Raw genomic sequence first — 20,198 nt, 5'->3', positions numbered from 1 at the left:
GACAGTGACCCAGCCGGGAATCGAACCTGGGACCCTGGAGCTGTGAAGCATTGATGCTAACCACCATGCTACCGTGAGGCCCGAGTTTTTGAGAATGAGAATGAGAATAGAGTTTTTGAAATGCTCCTAATGGGGCAACATGCAATTTCAGCATGGTTTTGGAACATTTACAACCAAACCCAGTTGTGCTGTCAGGTGGTGAGATTTCTGTTGTGCCAAATCAAGTTATAATGGTGGAATTTTCAGATTCTGTCCCAAATTGTACCGCATCTTTTGGATGTCCTCCATTGTCCCCAAAATCTCAGGTCCTAATTGACTCTGGATTCTTTGGAAATTGAATAAAACTTCTGTATGTGGTTGGACAGTACATTTGAAAGAAATGTTCAATTAATGATCCACTTCCGGCAATTACTTTTTTCGTCATGCCAGAATTCATATAGTTCCAGACATGCGCTCCATATGTACCTGAGAAGAAGCTCTCTATATCCTCCTTTTTCCAGGAATCAAAATAACGTGTCCAGCTTGGATAGGGGATTGGAGCGAACCGTCTTTGATTACACACGGTGATTCCATTGCATTCCTCTACAGCGAGTTTGTCTGTGTCATTAAACTTGCACCATCGCCTCAGAACACGGGTTATCAGTTTGGGACCTTGATGACCCCAAATGTGCCCTATATAATTGGCGACAAAATCTTTCATGCACTCCAACACAAACTGATGATGTTTGATATGAAATCCAAATGCTGCATTGCCTAAACTTGTGTCATGTTCCAAAGTGGTAAAATTGGCAATTGGCAAAGGCTTTATTGATATAATGTCAGTATCCAGGTAGATGCCACCGTATTTCCATACCAGAGCGATCCTGCAGCCATCAGCAAGGACATGGATCCAATATTTTTCCAATTCTGGATTCACCTATGATACAATAGACAAAGCCAAATTCAATCTATGATGCTCCCTTTCAGCATATTCACACTGTCCATGTGCCTTCTCATTTTTTTCCCCATTCGTTCATGTGGGTGTCGCTGGCCAGCATTTATTGCCCATCCCTGAGGGCATTTAAGAGTCAACCACATTTCTCTCGATCTGGAGTCATATGGAGGCCAGACCAGGTAAGGATGTTTGATTTCCTTCCCAAAAGAGCATTAGTAAACCATATGCGTTTTTACAACAATCGTGGTTTTGTGGTCATCATTAGTCCAAAGATGTGCAGGTTAGATGTTGTTTGGGCCATGCTAAATTGCTCCTTCGTGCCCAAAGGTTAGGTGGAGTCACAGGGATAGGGTGGGGTAGTGAGTCTAGGTAGAGTGCTTTTTCAGAGGGTCAGTGCAGGTTCAATGGGCCGCACAGCCACCTTCTGCACTGTAGAGTTTCTATGATTAGACTTTGAAGAATCATTTTTACAATTAAGGGGCAATTTAGCGTGGCCAATCCACCTGCCCTGCAGGTGTTGTGGGGGTGAGACCCACACAAACATGGGGAGAATGTGAAAACTCTACTCGGACGGTGACCCGGGGCTGGGATCGAACCTGGGTGTTTGGTACCGTGAGGCAGCAGTGCTAACCACTGCGCCACCGTTCTGCCCTATGATGAGACGTTTAATTCCAGATTTTTATTGACTTCAAATTTCAAATCTGCCATGGTGTGATTCAAAGCCGTGACCCCAGAGTATGACCCTGGGTCTCTTGGATTACCAGTACCAGGTACAATACCACTATGCCACAGTGTCTTGCAGTTAAGGTACTTCTCAGTCAGTTTGCAGAAGCTCCACATATTTCCCTAAGGTCATCTTTAATAAAACGTGGGGGAGGTTTTATATTGGTTTGTTCCACAATGGCTTTTCCCAGAAGTACTCTGGGTATGAATGGTTTCCCAGCCACGACATGGCACAATGTACGGCATAGAAAGTGTTTGTGAGGAAAGCGAGAAAGAAATTGTCCTCTGAGACCATGCTAGAAATGGGGAAATAGATGGAGATGTACCACATTTGGAAGGATGAGATCATAGCTATCACTGAAACATGGCTGAAAGGGCAGGAATCAAAGCTCAGCGTTCCTGGTTCTAGGATTTCCAATGACTGAGGGATATAGAAATGCAGGGAGGGACCATGGGTGCTGAACTGAGCAACAAGAAAGGGATAGTTACACAACTGGTAATATACTTTGGAGCTTCAAATACTTGGAAAGAGATTGAAGAGCAGAAATATTTAGACTAGCTGCTGCAACAATGAATCTGGAAGATCTCAATGACCTGTTATTAACACAAATTAATTCAGACTAAAGGTAATCAAAAGTGCAGTATTCTGAAAATGTATTCAGAATATGTTTAGTCTGTACCTAATAGGCCCATCCAGAAAATCTTCTGTATTTGTTTTAAGAAATGCAGTTGGGTAGTTTGAAGTTTTATCAGTGAGAGAATATTTGGTGGCAGTGGTCAGTTTAATTTTTTAAAAATAAATTTGGATGTACCCAATTCATTTTTTCCAAATAAGGGACAATTTAGCATGTTCAGTTTACCTACCTTGCACATCTTTGGATTGTGGGGGCGAAACCCACGCAAACACGGGGAGAATGTGCAAAATCCACACAGACAGTGACCCAGAGCCGGGATTGAACCTGGGTCCTCGGCGCCGTGAGACTGCAGTGCTAACCCACTGCACCACCGTGCTGCCATATGATCAGTTTAATTTAACCTAGTATGGAAAAGGGACAATAACAGTCCAAGAGAACAATATTAAATTATCAAAGGACCTGATTTACAAAGCTGAGAATTGAGCTGGCAACAGTAATGTGGAATCAGTAGAGCTGCGGCACAATAGCACAGTGATTAGCACTGTTGCTTCACAGCACTAGGGTCCCAGGTTCGATTCCCGGCTGGGTCACTGTCTGTGCGGAGTCTCCACATTAACCCTGTGTCTGCGTGGGTTTGCTCCGGGTGCTCCGGTTTCCTCCCACAGTCCAAAGATGTGCAGATTAGGTGGATTGACCATGGTAGATTGCCCTTAGTGTCCCAAAAAGGTTAGGTAGGGTTACTGGGTTATGGGGACAGGGTGGAGGCTTAGGTAGGGTGCCTTTTCCAAGGGCTGGTGCAGACTCGATGGGCCGAATGGCCTCCTTATGCACTGTAAATTCAATGAAATCTATGAAATAGCAACTTGATGGTAAATTAGTGTCAATGGAGTAGCAGATACTGAGTGAGAAGTTAGAAAAGGTTCAGAACAAATATCTTCCCAGAGAGAGAATGGTTGGGGCTCCCAGATCTAAATTCCCCATGGTATCACAGAATGGACAGAGCAGGAGAAGGCAAAACCAACAGCTTATGTCAGCGCACAGCAACACAAAGCCTTCGGCAATATAAAAATGCAGCAGTGAAAGCTCAATAGGGAAAGCAACAAGAGGGCAAGAAAAAAAATGACAAAGTAAAATCATTGTAGTTAAGGAGGAGGAATGTATGTTATTGGATAGAATAAATACTGAGAAAGGAAACATTAGGGGATTTATCATCTTTGAAAGTGAATAAATGACAAGACCTGGAAAAAATCAATCCCAACCTTTGAAGAAACCAAACTCTGAAGAAGAGTCATACGGACTTGAAAGATTAACTATGGGCACGATTTGAATCCCGCGTCAAGTGCATTTAGCAGGGTATTTCCAGGCACTCGCAGCACCGAGAAAGACCACTATTGAATGGGACATTGTTGCAATCCGGGGCCTCAGCTGGGAACACCCCGCCTAGGCCACACTTAGCCCCATTTCCTGCATTGAGGAGCTTCACTCGCCAGAACTCTTCAGTGCAGGACGAGATAAATAGTGTCCCGATCTCTCAACCACTCCTGACGCGACCTCCAGACCCCCCAAAGCCCCGACTCGCCTATATGGGCGTCCCCAGGGCCCCTCCCTGCACCCCATCTCACAAGGGCAGGGCACCCCCGGCGCGGTAAAAATACCAGCCTGGCACCCTGGCAATGTCCCTTCCAGCATGGTAGTGCTACCCAGACCCCTTGGCAGTGCCAGGCCAACATCAGATGGCACAGCCATAGTGCCAGGCTGGCATTTTTCCCACACTGGGTATCTTGCCCAGGGGAGCCCTGCCTGTGTGATTGCAGTACACTTACTGCTCTACATGATGTGGTTGATGTCTGTAACCATTGGGATTTCAGCACTTAGGGAGATGAATGAATCAAGGCTGCAGCTATTTTTTGGAAGCTGTCAATCACAGCCCACTGCGAGAAATTAATGAATGGTTTGCAATTACAGGATTTGAGGTACTTGGTGCTTCCACAAAAGTGTTACAGTTGTAATTTGTTTCATTGCCCCTGTCTAGCATCCAGACAGGGGTTTCTTTACTGGAGGGGAGGGGGTGGGGGAAGCCCTTTAGTCAAGGGGTCCCTGTGGCGGGTTCCTTTTGTTAGGGGGTCTTTGTGCGGATCCCTTTAGTTAGGGGGCCCTGGGGGAGTCTCCCTATCAAGGGGTCTCTTGGAACATTCTCCCATTTTGAACATCTGTGTGGGGGCAGGTGGCGAGGGGGGTTGTCCGGTAGAGGAGCGATGGGCAGGTCGTGGATTGTGGTGGGGGTGAGGAGGATGGCCCTTGGATTCTCTTTGGGGCATCTCCGTTAAGGTGTTACCCCCTTGTCCCACCAGGAGGTCCGCCACGTTAGTTTCATGTTTGGTGAGACCTGTTGTAATCCCTTCCCACGTGATTCCAAGCTCAGGGGGCCGGAGAATCGTGGAGGGCTGGAGAATAGGGCCCATTAAGTGGATACAAATGGCATTGATTTATATCCTCTCTCTGTCGTACAAACACAAACTTCGATCCTGCCGCCAGGGAGGGAGCATTGCGTTCGGATTGGCGCCTGCTGTCGCCCAGCGCTGATCTCGGTTTTTGATTCTCTGCCGCATCGGGGACTCGCAGCAGCCAACATCTGAGCACCCAGGGAATGAGACAGAGCTGCGGGGACATGTCCACAGCCGCAGGGTGGATGAGTACAATGGGGAGGGGACCAATGGCGGACCAGGTGACGTTACGTCCTGGTGTCTGGGGTGCAGGGTCTGGGGTCTGGTGAGTGGGCCCGCTGCGACTGGGAGTGCGTGCATAGGACTTTCCAGGTGGGGGAAGGGGGGAAAATCAATGGGGTAAAAGTGGCTCCTGGCCCGCTTTTTGTCAAACACTCTCTCCTAATTCCTTACAGATATTGAATGGTATGGACAGTATTTTGGACTCCACAGAACTTGGCCTAGTCATGCTGCTGCTAGGCCGGGTGGCCAGACGCCGGTGTCGGCAACAGCAGCATAGTCTGCATTTACTCGAGGTGGCGGCCCATGTGTCGGACCCCGCCCCACACCTTGAGGACCCGGCCGCCCATCAGGCCAGGGAGACACCCAGAGGGGGAGGCCCACCATGGCCAAGGGTGGTGTAGCCATCTGGGATGGCCACATCCCGATTACAAAATGGACACTTTGCAAAGAATGCAGGGAAAATGGACAATGCTGAGAAAGCAAGCAGGTGCTAGGTTTGTCTGTTGATTGGAGCTGTAGCTCTGAGACAAGACTGATACTGCAAAGCCATTACCATACTAATGAGCCATCTCCAGGGACAAAAGAGTAACATTTAGGTAAACGATACTAAGGCAGACATCCCGGCGCCAGAGGAGACTAGAACAAAGCAGCCCAACGGCCACCTATGACATGCCCAGCAATCAGGGCACCCACCCCTTTATTGGTCGAGATCGATATCGATGATCAAGATGCGGTCCAATTAATTGGGGCCAAGTTCAAGGCCCTCCCAAAAGCGTGCAAAGCCCCTTTTGGGTATAAGAAGCCCCCAAGAGAGAATCGCTCTCTTGGCCTTGGCTCTCAGCGAGGAAAGACCTGCCTAGCAGCTGAACCAGAACAAGTAAGTCCAAAGTCAATGCACACTACGAGACAGATGCCCCTAGCTACTCTTCCGTACCAGCTCGACCCCAGCAGCCTCAGAACCGGACAACGGCCATTGTTCCTCTGACTGAGTGGGCACCCGAAGCTAAGTATAGGCTTTAGTGGTAGTGAGAGTTTAGTTGGTAGAGTTTTGTGCATGAGTATAATTGACTGTGTGTGTAAACAAATGAGCATTGATTTTGAACTTACTAACTGGTATATCGAGTCTTTGATCAGTATTCGGTTTTGAAACTTGTGACAGTATCGAAAGATACCTGGCGACTCTTGAGCAAACGTAATCAGAATTAAGGAAGGCGACCATATTAACCGCTATAAACAGAGCCAATTAAGGAGAGAACACAACGAGCAACAGTGTACAGGTGTTGCTGGTCGGCTAAACAGATGATGGACAGCACGTGCCGCACGAGACACCGCCTCAACAAGAGACAGTACGGCACCTTTGTCATGTCCTCGCAGATTTGGCACCATGTGGGTGAGGAGGACACCTGCTCCTGGTGGCCATCAAGGGAATACTACTACTACTAATAATAATCTTTATTGTTGCAAGTAGGCTTGCATTAATATTGCAATGAAGTTACTGTGAAAACCCCCAAATTAGGGTTACATTCCGGCGCCTGTTCGGGTACACAGAGGGATATTTCAGAATGTCCAAATTACCTAACGCACATCTTTCGGGACTTGTGGGAGGAAACCAGAGCACCCAGAGGAAACCCACGCAGACACAGGGAAAACTTACAGACTCCACACAGATAGCGACCCAAGTCGGGAATCAAACCTGGGACCCTGGAACTGTAAAGCAAAAATGCTAACAACTGTGCCACCGTGCTGCCCATAAGTCATTGCAGAGCTGGGCCAAGGTTTGGAGGTCGGCCCTCATTGTGGAAGAAAGTAACAGAGGCATCGTACTGGTTGCGCTTAAAGGTGCTTCTTTTTAAATAAAATTCAGAGTACCCAATTCTTTTTTTTCCAATTAAGTAACAATTCAGCGTGGCCAATCCACCTATCCTGCACATCTTTGGGCTGCAGGGTGAAACCCACGTACAAATGTGCAAACTCCAAACAGACCATGACCCCTGACCGGGATCGAACCCGGGTCCGCGGCACCGTGAGGCAGCAGTGCTAACCAATGTGTCACCGTGCTGCCCCCCCTCCCCCCGGTGCTCCCCACTGATCAGAGGGGCTGAATTAAGGGGAGCTGGTGTCCACTATCCCCACTCCATGTGGCGTGTCCAGGTTGACACCCAACCCTTTTCCTCGTGGTCGCTGCCCATATGGCCCCAGATTTCACCTCAGGATGGAGGGGCAGCAGTTTTGAGCCCCGGTGTTGACGCTCTTGGCGATGCTCCTCAGTAATTGGGCCATGCACTGCAGTGTCTCGGCAGTGCCCGCAGCACCACATCAAGTTCAGCCTGGTACTGGGTCACATCCCCCAGCGAGTCGGACATTCTGCCAAGATCCTCAGCCATGGCCGTCACCGACTGCGCAATGCTTTGGACACCTTCTCTCATGCTGCCGATGTCGTGCACCGGGCTCTCCACTGAGGTCGCCACCCTAACAGTGTTGGCCTCGGTGCCATGCATTGTTGGCGTCATCTCCTGTGCCCGTCGCCTCTGTTACTCCTCCAATCGGCTATGGATCTGCTGGAGTGTTGCTGACATCTCCCTCTGAATGTCCCGGCCGCTCCCTATCGTCTCTATCAACTCCGGGTAACCCTGTTCCAGAGGCTCAGCATCAGGCTGGGACCCAGCTGGGTCCTGGGATCCAGCCACCCTATGAATGCTGTCTTGCCTCGGAATTCCTGCCTCCATCTGATGTACATCATCAGCAGTGTGGTGATCACCAGATTGTGTCCCAGAAGCCTATTCACTAACATTTCCCACCGAGAAGTGTGGATCTGCGTTGGTTGAGGGTGGGGATGACAGCTGTGGCGCATCAATCCTGGCATCCTCGGAGCTCTCCTCCGAGGTGTTCTGCTGGGATGCTGGGCAGGGCACCACTCGGGATGGGCTGGGACCGTCGGCTGGAGGACCTGTGGGAGAATGGACATGTGGTCAGTGGGAGGCATGGGTCAGTCAGTATGGCAATGACTACTCAGGTTTGGCACGTCCAGGGCTGCACGGTGGCGCAGAGGGTTAGCCCTGCGGCCTCACGGAGCCGAGGTCCCAGGTTCGATCCCGGCTCTGGGTCACTGTCCATGTGGAGTTTGCATATTCTCCCCGCGTTTGCGTGGATTTCGCCCCCACAACCCAAAGATGTGCAGAGTAGGTGGATTGGCCATGCTAAATTGCCCCTTAATTGGAAAAAAATGAATTGGGTACTCTAAATTTATTTTTAAAAAGTTTGGCAGGCCCTCAGGTGGTGCCCGGTGGATCCTCATCTCTGCAGCTTCCGCCAGCCTCCGTGTTGGTGACCCCTCTGTCCTCGGCCACACCGGTCACCTCCAGGGTACTCTCCTCGAAGGTGGTGAGAATCCCTGTGTCAGCATGCCTTCATCAGTTTGGGCCCTCTCCTGTCATTTGTGGGAGAGTTTCTCCTGTGGAGACACAGAGGGCATCGTTAGTCAGATGCATGGGTCACAGTGATGGGAGGGGGAGGTGTGAAGGAAGGGTTGTGGGGGGGGGGGGGTTTCAAGGGAGAGGGGGCATTTGAGGGTTGGGGGGCACATGGAGGGTTGGGGAGGGAGATGGATGCTCCTGTGGGGGTGGAAAGGTCTCGGGGGGGGGGGGGGGGATATGTGTGGGTGAGGGGAGGGGTTGGTGTCAAGTCACTCGCGCTGCCCGGTGTAGGTTCTTACGGCAGGGGAGGCCAGTCCTCCTGATCACACTCCCCGAACTTACAGCCACCACCACCGCATCCCTAGAAGCACTGGCTGCCCTGTGGCTCACCTTCTGAGACCCTTGGGGGAACAGGACATCCCTTCTGGTCTCCACTGTATCAAGGAGCCTCCCCAGGTCTGCATCCCCGAATTTTGGGGTCAGTCTTCTCGGCATTGAGTGGGGCTGGCTGTGTGAGTGCAGTTTAAGTGCTGCTTGACTTTTCTCGCTGGGGGCTGGCGAGCGCGTTCCCGGCGAATCGGCTGGCGGGCCTTCATTTGCGGCGAGAAGCCTATGGGGCCTCGTTAAGTGGACCAATTAACGTTGAATAGCCATGCTGGTTTCGCTGGGTTGAGCACTGGGAAGCTTGCTGCAATTCCTGCTTGCTAACACGCTTAGAAATCTTTCCGGAGAATCGCGCCCTTAGACTCGGAAATAGAGAATCCCACCCAGTGCCTTTAGACTTGTCTTTTTAACATTTCTACACATGATCTTTTGTACTGTGGCCCTATTTGTTCCAAGCCTTTATTCCCTCTACCTTCCATTTTTGTTTCTACTTTCCGTCTTTCATTTCTGTCTTTGGTTCCCTCCCTTGTGTCTCCCTGGTTTCTCATTCTGGAATGTGGAATTCTCAGTCAATGGCCATTTTACACATTTAAAATTAAACACGGGAGCAAAGTAAAATGAGGACATAGGAGCAGGGTTTGGCCATTTGGCCCCTTGAGCCTATTCTGTCATTTAATGAGATAATGGCTGATCTTCTTCCACAACACAATTTTTCTCCCCTATCCCCATAATCCTTTAATGCCATTGCTTTATGCAGAGTTCCAGGCAAGTGACCACTCGGAAGGTACTCAAATATTTATTCCACCTATTAGATTGCACCTCCTACTCACCGAAGGGTCTCCCGTGCCGGCCCGCACTTGGGCGGGGTATTTATGTCCCAGAGGCCCCTGGATTAAGGGGGTAGTTCCACACCCCTCATCTAGATAGATCGTACTCAGGTGAGGCCCTCTGGACTCTGAGGTTGCAGATCCCTTGGCCTCCTGTAGGGTTATAACAGTATATATTCATATATTGACTTCTACTTTGAATATCCTCAATATCTGAATCTCCATAGCCCATCGGGGTGAGATTTATCCAGTGATTGAAGAAATTCCTCCTCATCTTAACCCTAAATGACCTACCTTTTATTCTGAGGCCGTGTCCTATGTCCCACCACCAGTTGGAACATTCTTCTTGCATCTACACTGCCGAACCCTGGAGGAATTGTGTGCCTAATGTCTGCCACAGGGAAATGGCTAGAATCCATGACAAAGGAGGTTAGAGCAAGATATTTAGAATATCACATTGGGATCAGGCAGAGTCAACATGGTGTTGTCAAAGGGAAATCACGATGAACCAGTTCATTAGAGTTCTTTGTGGCAGGAACAAGCGAGGTGTGGTTGGCGCAGGCGTGAACTGGTCGGGTTCGACAGGCCGCTCGGCCCATCCAGGCCAGAGAATCGCCGCTCGACCGGAGCGGCGATTCTCCGAGCGGCCTGTCGCAAAACGTGACACGCCATTTTTGGGGGCGTGGGAGAATCGCGTGCGGGTGCCAGGGCGGCGTGGCGTGATTCGCCCGGCACTCCCACGAGTCTCCCACCCGGTGGGGTCGAAGAATCGCGCCCAAGGTCTTTTACAACAGCTCTTTATTTAAAAAGGGTAGAATGATGGTCAAAGCAATTCAGAGAAGGTTCGCATGACTTATTCCTGACATGAAGAATCAAACTGATTGGACACACCCAGTGAATTTTTGTAGAAGGAGAGGTGATCTTAGAACATAGAACATAGAACAGTACAGCACAGAACAGACCCTTCGGCCCTAGATGTTGTGCCGAGCCTTGTTCGAAACCAAGATCAAGCTATCACAATCCCTCTCATTGTGGTGTGCTCCATGTGCCTATCCAACAACCTCTTGAAAGTTCCTAAAGTTTCCGACTCCACTACCACAGTAGGCAGTCCATTCCACACCCTAACCACTCTCTGAGTAAAGAACCTACCTCGGACATCCCTCCTATCTCCCACCCTGACCCTTATAGTTATGCCCCCTTGTAACAGCTACATCCACCCGAGGAAATAGTCTCTGAACGTCCACTCTTATCTATCCCCCTCATCATCTTATGAACCTCTATTAAGTCGCCTCTCATCTTCCTCCGCTCCAAAGAGAAAAGCCCTAGCTCCCTTAACCTTTCTTCATAAGACCCATCCTCCAAACCAGTCAGCATCCTGGTAAATCCCCTTTCCAATGCTTCCACATCCTATAGTGAGGTGACCAGAACTGCACTCGATACTCCAAATGTGGTCTCACCAGGGTCATGTACAGTTGCAGCATAACCCCACGACTCCTAAACACAAGCCCCCTGTTAATAAACGCTAACACACTATAGGCCTTCTTCATGGCTCTATCCACTGGGTGGCAACCTTCAGAGATCTGTGGACATGAACCCCAAGTCTCTCTGTTCCTCCACATTCCTCAGAACCCTGTCGTTGACCCTGTAATCCGCATTCAAATTTTTCCTACCAAAATGAATCACCTCGCACTTATCAGAGTTGAACTCTATCTGCCATTTTTTGGCCCAGCTCTGCATCCTATCAATGTCTCTTTGCAACCTACAACAGCCCTCCACCTTATCCACTACTCCACCAATCTTGGTGTCATCAGCAAATTTACTGACCCACCCTTCTTGTTGAAACATATATGATCCTGAGGGAACTTGATAGGTTGAATACTGAGAAGCTGTTCCTCTGGGCAGGTGTGACAACCCCACTTCCACTGCAAGTAAGTTCCAGGTGTGAAGGCCAATTATCCATCTTCCCACCTGGCCTCCACTTAAGTCCCCTAGGTGACCAATTAATCGTCACAAGGACCTCACACAACCTTTCCTTTAATTTTCCCAGCTCCAGGCAGGCCTGAATCATGCAGCCTGAAAAGAACCATAGAATTCCTACAGCGTTGAAGGAGGCCATTCAGGCCATTGCATCGGCACCGACCCTCTGAAAGAGCACTCAACCCAAGCCCACTCCCCTGTCTATCCCCATAACCCCACCCATCCTGCACATCTTTGGAAACTAAGGGGCAATTTAGCCCGGGCAATCTACCTAACCTGCACACTTTTGGACTGTGGGAGAAAACCATGGCACCCAGAGGAAACTCTCACAGACATGGGGAGGAAGTGCCGACTTCCCAGTCACAGACAGTCACCCAAGGCCGGAATTGAACTTGGGTCCTTGGTGCTGTGAGGCAGCAGTGCTAACCACTGTGCCACCGTGCTGGGTAACACAGTGCAGGCTGCATGTCTGCTGGAGGATGGGCATCTCAATCTGCACTAATGTGTGCACAATCAATGGAATGCACGTGGGGTAGAAGAGTGGCCACCCACTGAAGGCCATCCCCCTGCACTTGCTGATGGTCGCCATGACCTCCACCCAGCCTGGCCCCCACCCAGCAAGACCACCTCTCTGCCAACAGCACTCTTGCCTGAGTCATGTCCTGGGGCTCTGGGGGGAGGGTTGCTGATGGCCCTCCTCTGAGTGTAAAATATATTGGCTTCAGATTGCATAGCAGCTCTTGGCGGATGGGAAGTCACCTTCCAGGGCCATCAGTCTATTTTATTTGTTTGTTTATTCATTTTTTTTTCAATTAAGGGACAATTTAGCGTGACCAGTCCACCTACCCACACATCTTCTGGGTTGTGGGGGTGAGACCCATGCAGACATGGGGAGAATGTGCTAGCTCCACACAGACCATGACCTGGGGCCAGGATCGAACCCGGGTCCTCGCCGCCAGGAGGCAGCAGTGCTAACTTACTGTGCCATTGTGCCACCTCAGCGCCCTCAGTCTTGGGGAAGACCAATTGCTATCAACTTAACTGCCTTATAGGCAGAAGTTATGGTGAGACTTCCTCCTCAGAGACAACATGGGTGTCTCGCTGCTTTTTCAGATAGCAGGACAGACACTTGCTGAGAACAAAAGACTCTGCTCATTGATTCAAGCTAACCTATGGGGACAACACTGGACAGATGATATCATGTGTTAAGGACAATTAATGTAGTATAATTTTGAGACCCAAACAAAAAGTGTGATGGCTTTTTGATCCACAAGGGTCAGAAAACTGATTAAATCCATCTCAGGCATTCTGTTTTAGTGGTGATTGTCCATTTAAGGGTAATAGGTCAGTGAAGGTCACCTGGCCTGGGTGAGAAGATGGGGAATCACCCCAGGGAGAGGAGTTTTCTCAAGCAGACGGATTCCAGAACCAGCTGCAGGCATGTTGCTGCTCATGTAGATCCTTGTAAATAAACCCTTTGTTGTTCACTACTGAAATCTCTGAAAGTGCATCATTACACTTCTATAAAGGAATACTGAACAAGCAGGATGAACGGATGAACAGCACTCGCGTGAGATACGGGGCCTCAGCAGGGAACGCACAGCTGAGATCACACATAGCCTTGTTTTGTGCATTGAGGAGCTCCATTCGCCAGAATTCCTCAGATCAGCAAGAGATCGGGATGCCATTTTTAAATGGGGTCCAGATCTCTGGCGACCCCGAAGTGACCTCCCCAAGCCCCAACGCACTATGGGAGGGTACCCTGGCTCCCCCAACACTCATGCAGGGCACCCCCAGCTGGATCACCAATGCATACAAAATGCCAGCTTGGTACCTTGGCAGTGCCAACCTAGCCCTTTGGCAGTGCCCCACCAGCTGGCAGTGCCACCTGGGCAACTTGTCAGTGTCAGGTTGGCACCAAGGCAGCACAGCCAAGGCCGCACAGAGCCCCGTTTTGTGCATTGAGGAGCTCCATTCGCCGGGCTTTCTCAGTGCAGCAAGAGATCGGGCCACCATTTTTTAAATGGCATCTGGATCTCTGGATCCCCCCCCCAAGTCCCAAAGCACATGGGAGGGTCCCCTGGCCCCACCCCCTCATAGGCTGCCCCCAGCCAGATCACAACTGCACAAAATAATGCCAGCTTGGCAGTGCCAACCTGGCACCCTGGCAGTGCCCCTGCCACCTGGGCAGTGTCAGGATAACCAGGTGGCACCAGCAGTGCCAGGGTACAATCCTGCCCTAAGGGTATGCACCTCTGGCCCTCCGCTCCCCTGGGAAATTCCCACAAGTTCTGTTCCATCAGGTCCCCATTTGTGGAGACCACCACTGAACCACAGCCAAGGAACCTGTGGCAAAGGAGATAGAGCCCATGCCTCGGTATCTCGGGAATATACACATTAAAGCGAGGCTAGCTATCTCACTTTAATATGAATGCTGAAAAATAAAATCCCACAATGGGCGGGATTGAGACCACAACGTGAGAGCCGGGTCAACCCTGGGAGCAGGGTCTCCCGGTTTCTATCGTCCACTCAGCGCCACGGCTAGTTACTTTTTGGGTACATGCCCCAAGAACCTAAAATGAGTAAAGGAAGGATATAAGGAGAGCCTTTGGCCCACATGGGCTGCTCGCCAATGGCGGAGACGAAAACACCGTCTATAAGGAAATAAAGTAGGGAACAGATAATGTGCAGAGAATCCTCCACAGACTAAGAAACTAATCATATCGTGGTTCTGTGAGCAGTACCATATAGTCGTGTCTGTCTGGATGCTGAATTTTCTATCAAATGTAGTTACCAAATGCTTTTAAACATAGATTAGACTTAATAAACTGATCAAAAAATAGCACTGTCCTTTATGTCAGTGGCTGGGTTTATTACTCCACTCAGTGCCTTGTTTAATCTGAGTCTCGCGGGATTAATGACAAAACCCTACAATTCACAACATTTCCACATTTATATTGCGTCATAAATGTTCAGCTGGATTCCCCGTTTCTGAGACTAGTGACTGGATTCTGCGGCTATGTCGGATCCTCAGCCCGGTGGGGGTATAGCAGCCGCACCGCGTAAAGCCCCAGGCTTTACCTGTGGATGTGGCCACAGAATGGCCGGGTCCGTGCCGCGCATGCACAAGGTGGTGGCCTGAGGTGTCTGCGGCGTACAGCATAGCGCCGGCTGCGCAAGGACCCGGCCTGCCAAACACCGCCTCCCTGTAACCCCCCCCAGACCCTGCCAAAGCCCCCACTGCCAGCGGAACGGTTCCCCCCCCCAACTGTAGCGGCGCTGGACAGAGTCCGCAGTTGCCACGCGAGGTCCACAAAAGTTGTGAGACACGTATCCCACGTCTTCAGGCACTTGGCCCATTGAGGTCGGAGCATCGGGGGAGGGCCTCAGGTGACGTCATGAGGCCATCGGCATGCGGCATATTCCTTGAGCATGCCGTTTTTGAGGGGGCAGAGCATTGGGCAAACGGCGCCATCCCCGATTCCAGCATAAAAGTGAATTCTCCGACTGATCACCAAACGCGATTTTGGTGTCGGCGATCAGATTATCCAGCCCAAAGTGTTGACACCGACGCAGAATTCTTGGACTTTAACGACAGCAAAACTGGTGCCGAACCTGGATCGATTCGTGGAACACAATCGATTCCAGTGAAAAACGGTACGGGATTCGCCAGGTCCGTGACTGACACTCAGCAAGTTGACAAGCTGCAGCTGCATATACACATTACAAGCCCACACACTCATATCAGCCGACAAGATGGCACTGGCTGCGCTGGAGCACGCCCAAAGAGATGTTGGGTTGGCCTGGGCCAGATGGCACTGGGGGTGCCCTTATACAATCCGTCGCCCTTAGTTCACAGTGGGCTGTTAGCGGCATGTGCAGCTGCCTTGCCGGTTGCGGCAATGGTGCTACGTGCCCGTCCATCTCGACCACATAGCCCACCTCCTGGCCACTCCCCCGCTACTTCCCCTGGCCCTAACAGAAGCCTCCCCCCCCCCCCCCCCCCCCACCCCCAGCCAGCGTGACAACCGTCCGCAAACAATGGTGATGCTGGACACTTTCGGTACCCACTGTCCCTCAGCAGCCATGACGCCGATTTCCTGATTTTAAAGCACAAGTGAACCGTGCCGTCTGGAACTCGGCCCATTGGAGGCGGAGCATCGCAGAGACTCTGGAAAATACCGGGCTGGCCCGCTAATGTCATATAAACGGTGTTTACTGTCTGTGCGTTCCAGATTGCATTGACGCTGCTGTCGAGGTGACAGAGAATTACGATTTAGCGTCAATTTGGCGTCCACCGTGATTTTAGCTTTGGATTCTATTCTCCACCCAATCGTGTTTCGTGATTTCGGCATCAGTCAATGGAGAATCCCGCCCGTTATTTTTCAAATAACCAGGAACAACAACTGTAGAAATTGGAAATGTTTTTCATAGTTGGTTACCTTTTGATACCACTTGTCCAAAGGAGTGTTTTCAAACAGTTCAGTGACATTCATGGGTACAAGGACAACATTACTTATTGCAGACAGCAATGGAATGCCAGTATAATTAGGATGTGGATATTGTGATAACTTGCCACTGAATCCCTTCATGCAATAATAGACCTTTTTTTCTGGGTTTAAACGAGCAGCAGATTCCACTGAACACACCGCCAATGGTGATGGCTCAACTTTATCAGTTGTCTCCACAAATATTATGCCAGGCTCCATGATTCGTTCTGAAAAACCTGAGGCGGCTTTTGTTTTCACTTGAGTTATTTCCAAGATGCCGCTTTTAATGAACTGATAGGTGTCCATCTTGTACAATCTGAAAAGAATACTACAAACTATAAGGGTGAGAATGAGCAGGAACCACTTGGAACGGGAACCCATGGTGTGGATCTGAGCTGTTTCTTCAAAGGCTCCTGTGAAACATAAATATAGAGAATCTTTATTCAGTAACGAAGCGCCTTATTATTGATGTTTATACTGAAATCAACCAGGGTTTCATAAAATATATTTAACTATCACCTCATTAACGCCAGAACAAATGCAGTCAAAAGATAGTCCTCTCATGGGGGAGTGAGGCAGAGAGACCAGGAAATATTGGAGCTGTTCACCTAAAATCACGATTATAAATCCTTGAGAGGTGACCACATGCATCACTTCCTTCCACTTTGAGCACGGATCATTTTACAGATTAGATTAAGGCAAATCAAGTTAAGAGAGAGCTCAATAGTGATAGTGACAAACATTGAAGGTGACTTTTCAGAAGAAGCAGAATAGATGCATTCCAACAAGTAAGAAAAATCCACTGGATGGACGCACCACCCATGGTTAACTCGAAAGGTTCTGATGTGGCTTGTTTCCCCTCGTGAGATAATCGAGATCTAGGGGACACAGTTTAAGGGTAAAAGGTCTCTCATCCATGACAGAGATGAGGAGGATTTGCTTCTCTCAAAAGCCCAAGGGCTGGACTCTCCATAGGCGGAATCCTCCATTTTGCTGGCAGTGTACTCACGCCTATGGATTTCCTGAGGCCGTGGGGGTGCCCACAATGGGAAACCCCATTGGCCGCCTGGTGGGAAGGAGAATCCTGCTGCTGTCGGGGATGCACCGCACCACAAAACGGGTGCAGTGGGATGGAAAATCCCGTCCCATGAGTCTTTGGAATTCGCTTCCATGGAGAGCAGTGGAGATTGGAATATGGAATATATTCAAAAGAGCAACAGATTTTGAATCAAAGAAAATATTACAGGGGAACAGGCAGAAATATAATGTGGCGTTCAATAGCACAGGGCTAAATCGCTGGCTTTGAAAGCAGATCAAGCAGGCCAGCAGCAAGGTTCGATTCCCGTAACAGCCTCCCCGAACAGGCGCCGGACTGTGGCGACTAGGGGCTTTTCACAGTAACTTCATTTGAAGTCTACTCGTGACAAGCGATTTTCATTTCATTTTTTCAATCCACAATAAGCCATGATCTCATTGAATGGGGAACAGGCTTGATGGGTCGAATGGCCTAACCCTGTCCTACTTCTTATCTTCATTTCATTTTATGATTTTTGGCATGACTGACCACATCATTCTCTTCCAACGCTTATCCAGTGTGTGGGAATGTTCTCAGCAGATTCCATTATTATCTATCTAATCGAACCCGGAAAATTAGTTGTTATTGCTCTCCTGCTCCTGCATTGTTAACCTTAGTATCCTCCACAGATCAACCATAAGACCATAAGACATAGGAGTGGAAGTAAGGCCATTCGGCCCATCGAGTCCACTCCGCCATTCAATCATGGCTGATGGGCATTTCAACTCCACCTACCAGCATTCTCCCCGTAGCCCTTAATTCCTCGCGACATCAAGAATTTATCTATCTCTGCCTTGAAGCCATTTAGCGTCCCGGCCTCCACTGCACTCCGCGGCAATGAATTCCACAGGCCCACCACTCTCTGGCTGAAGAAATGTCTCCGCATTTCTGTTCTGAATTTACCCCCTCTAATTCTAAGGCTGTGCCCACGGGTCCTCGTCTCCTCGCCTAACGGAAACAGTTTCTTTGCGTCCACCCTTTTTAAGCCATGTATTATCTTGTAAGTTTCTATTAGATCTCCCCTTAACCTTCTAAACTCCAATGAATACAATCCCAGGATCCTCAGCCGTTCATCATATGTTAGACCCGCCATTCCAGGATCATCCGTGTGAATCTCCGCTGGACACGCTCCAGTGCCAGTATGTCTTTCCTGAGATGTGGGGCCCAAAACTGGACACAGTACTCCAAATGGGGCCTAACCAGAGCCTTATCAAGGCTCAGTAGCACATCGCTGCTTTTATATTCCAACCCTCTTGAGATAAATGACAACATTGCATTCGCTTTCTTAATCACAGATTCAACCTGCATGTTTACCTTTAGGGAATCCTTGACTAGCACTCCCAGATCCCTTTGTACTTTGGCTTTATGAATTTTCTCACCGTTTAGAAAGTAGTCTATGCTTGGATTCTTTTTTCCAAAGTGCAAGACCTCACATTTTCTCACGTTGAATTGCATCAGCCATTTCCTGCACCACTCTCCCAAACTGTCTAGATCCTTCTGCAGCCTCCCCACTTCCTCAGCACTACCGATGACTTCGTATCATCGGCAAACTTCGCTAGAATGCCCCCAGTCCCTTCATCCAGATCATTAATATATATGGTGAACAGCTGCGGCCCCAATACTGAACCCTGTGGGACACCGCTGGTCACCGGCTGCCATTCCGAAAAAGAACCTTTTATCCCAACTCTCTGCCTTCTGTCAGACAGCCAACCCTCAACCCATGCCAGTAGCTCACCTCGAACACCATGGGCCCTCACCTTACTCAGCAGCCTCCTGTGTGGCACCTTATCAAAGGCCTTTTGGAAATCCAGATAGACCACATCCACTGGGTTTCCCTGGTCTAACCTACTTGTCACCTCCTCAAAGAATTCTAACAGGTTCGTCAGGCACGACCTCCCCTTACTAAATCCATGTTGACTTGTTCTAATCCGACCCTGCTCTTCCAAGAATTTAGAAATCTCATCCTTAACGATCGATTCTAGAATTTTACCAACGACCGAGGTTAGGCTAATTGGCCTATAATTTTCCATCTTTTGTCTTGATCCTTTCTTGAACAAGGGGGTTACAACAGCGATCTTCCAATCGTCCGGGACTTTCCCTGACTCCAGTGATTTATGAAAGATCTCAACCAACGCTTCCGCTATTTCTTCAGCCACCTCCCTCAGAACTCTAGGATGTAGCCCATCGGGGCCAGAAGATTTGTCAATTTTAAGACCTTTTAGCTTTTTTAGCACCATCTCTTTTGTAATGGCAACTATACTCAACTCAGCCCCCTGACCCTCTATAATTTTTGGGATATTACTCATGTCTTCCACTGTGAAGACAGACGCAAAGTACTTATTAAGTTCTCCAGCCATTTCCTCGTCTCCCATCACTAGCCTTCCGGAATCAGTTTGAATTGGCCCAATGTCTACTTTGGCCTGTCGTTTGTTTCTTATGTATTGAAAGAAACTTTTACTATCATTTCTTATATTACTGGCTAGCCTGCCTTCATATTTGATCCTCTCCTTCCTTATTTGTCTCTTTGTTAACCTCTGTTTGTTTTTGTAGCCTTCCCAATCTTCTGATTTCCCAGTGCTTTTGGCCACTTTATAGGATCTCTCTTTTTCTTTGATACATTTCCTGACCTCCTTTGTCAGCCATGGCTGTCTAATCCCTTCCCGGATAATCTTTCTTTTCTTGGGGATGAACCTCTGTACAGTGTCCTCAATTATGCATACAAACTCCTGCCATTTTTGCTCTGCTGTCTTCCCCACTAGGGTCTGCTTCCAGTCGATTTTCGCCAGTTCCTCTCTCATGCCCTCGTAATTACCTTTATTTAACTGTAACACCATTACATCCGATTTTGCCTTCTCTCTTTCAAACTGCAGACTGAACTCAACCATATTATGATCGCTGCTTCCTAAGTGTTCTCTTACTTTAAGATCTTTTATAAAGTCTGGTTCATTACATAGCACTAGGTCCAGAATAGCCTGCTCCCTTGTGGGCTCCATGACAAGCTGTTCCAAAAAGCC

At 49.2% G+C, this 20,198-nt stretch overlaps 1 protein-coding gene and 1 long non-coding RNA gene across 4 annotated transcripts in view; both read right to left on the bottom strand.

Annotated features, from left to right (window-relative positions):
* Window positions 1-280: 280 nt before the first annotated feature.
* The window catches only part of LOC119975863 (alpha-1,4-N-acetylglucosaminyltransferase-like), a 29,206-nt gene continuing 9,288 nt past the window's right edge, over window positions 281-20,198 (bottom strand). For all 3 annotated transcript variants that reach the window (XM_038815743.1, XM_038815744.1, XM_038815742.1), the window contains 2 exons: window positions 16,062-16,522; window positions 281-916 (listed from right to left, as the gene is read on the bottom strand). In XM_038815743.1, coding sequence (XP_038671671.1) covers window positions 302-916; window positions 16,062-16,490 — 1,044 coding nt within the window. In that variant the 5' untranslated portion in view covers window positions 16,491-16,522 and the 3' untranslated portion in view covers window positions 281-301. The remainder of the gene's footprint in view (window positions 917-16,061; window positions 16,523-20,198) is intronic.
* On the bottom strand, window positions 8,247-9,682 carry LOC119975864. Its single transcript, XR_005462815.1, has 2 exons — window positions 9,646-9,682; window positions 8,247-8,469 (listed from the first exon to the last, which is right to left on the bottom strand). It is a non-coding gene; the product is annotated as an uncharacterized LOC119975864 (long non-coding RNA).

Source organism: Scyliorhinus canicula, chromosome 13, assembly GCF_902713615.1.
Source record: "Scyliorhinus canicula chromosome 13, sScyCan1.1, whole genome shotgun sequence".
In the NCBI taxonomy this organism is placed as follows: domain Eukaryota; kingdom Metazoa; phylum Chordata; class Chondrichthyes; order Carcharhiniformes; family Scyliorhinidae; genus Scyliorhinus; species Scyliorhinus canicula.
Note: the sequence above shows the minus strand (reverse complement) of the source record. Positions and strands in the feature narration are given on the sequence as shown.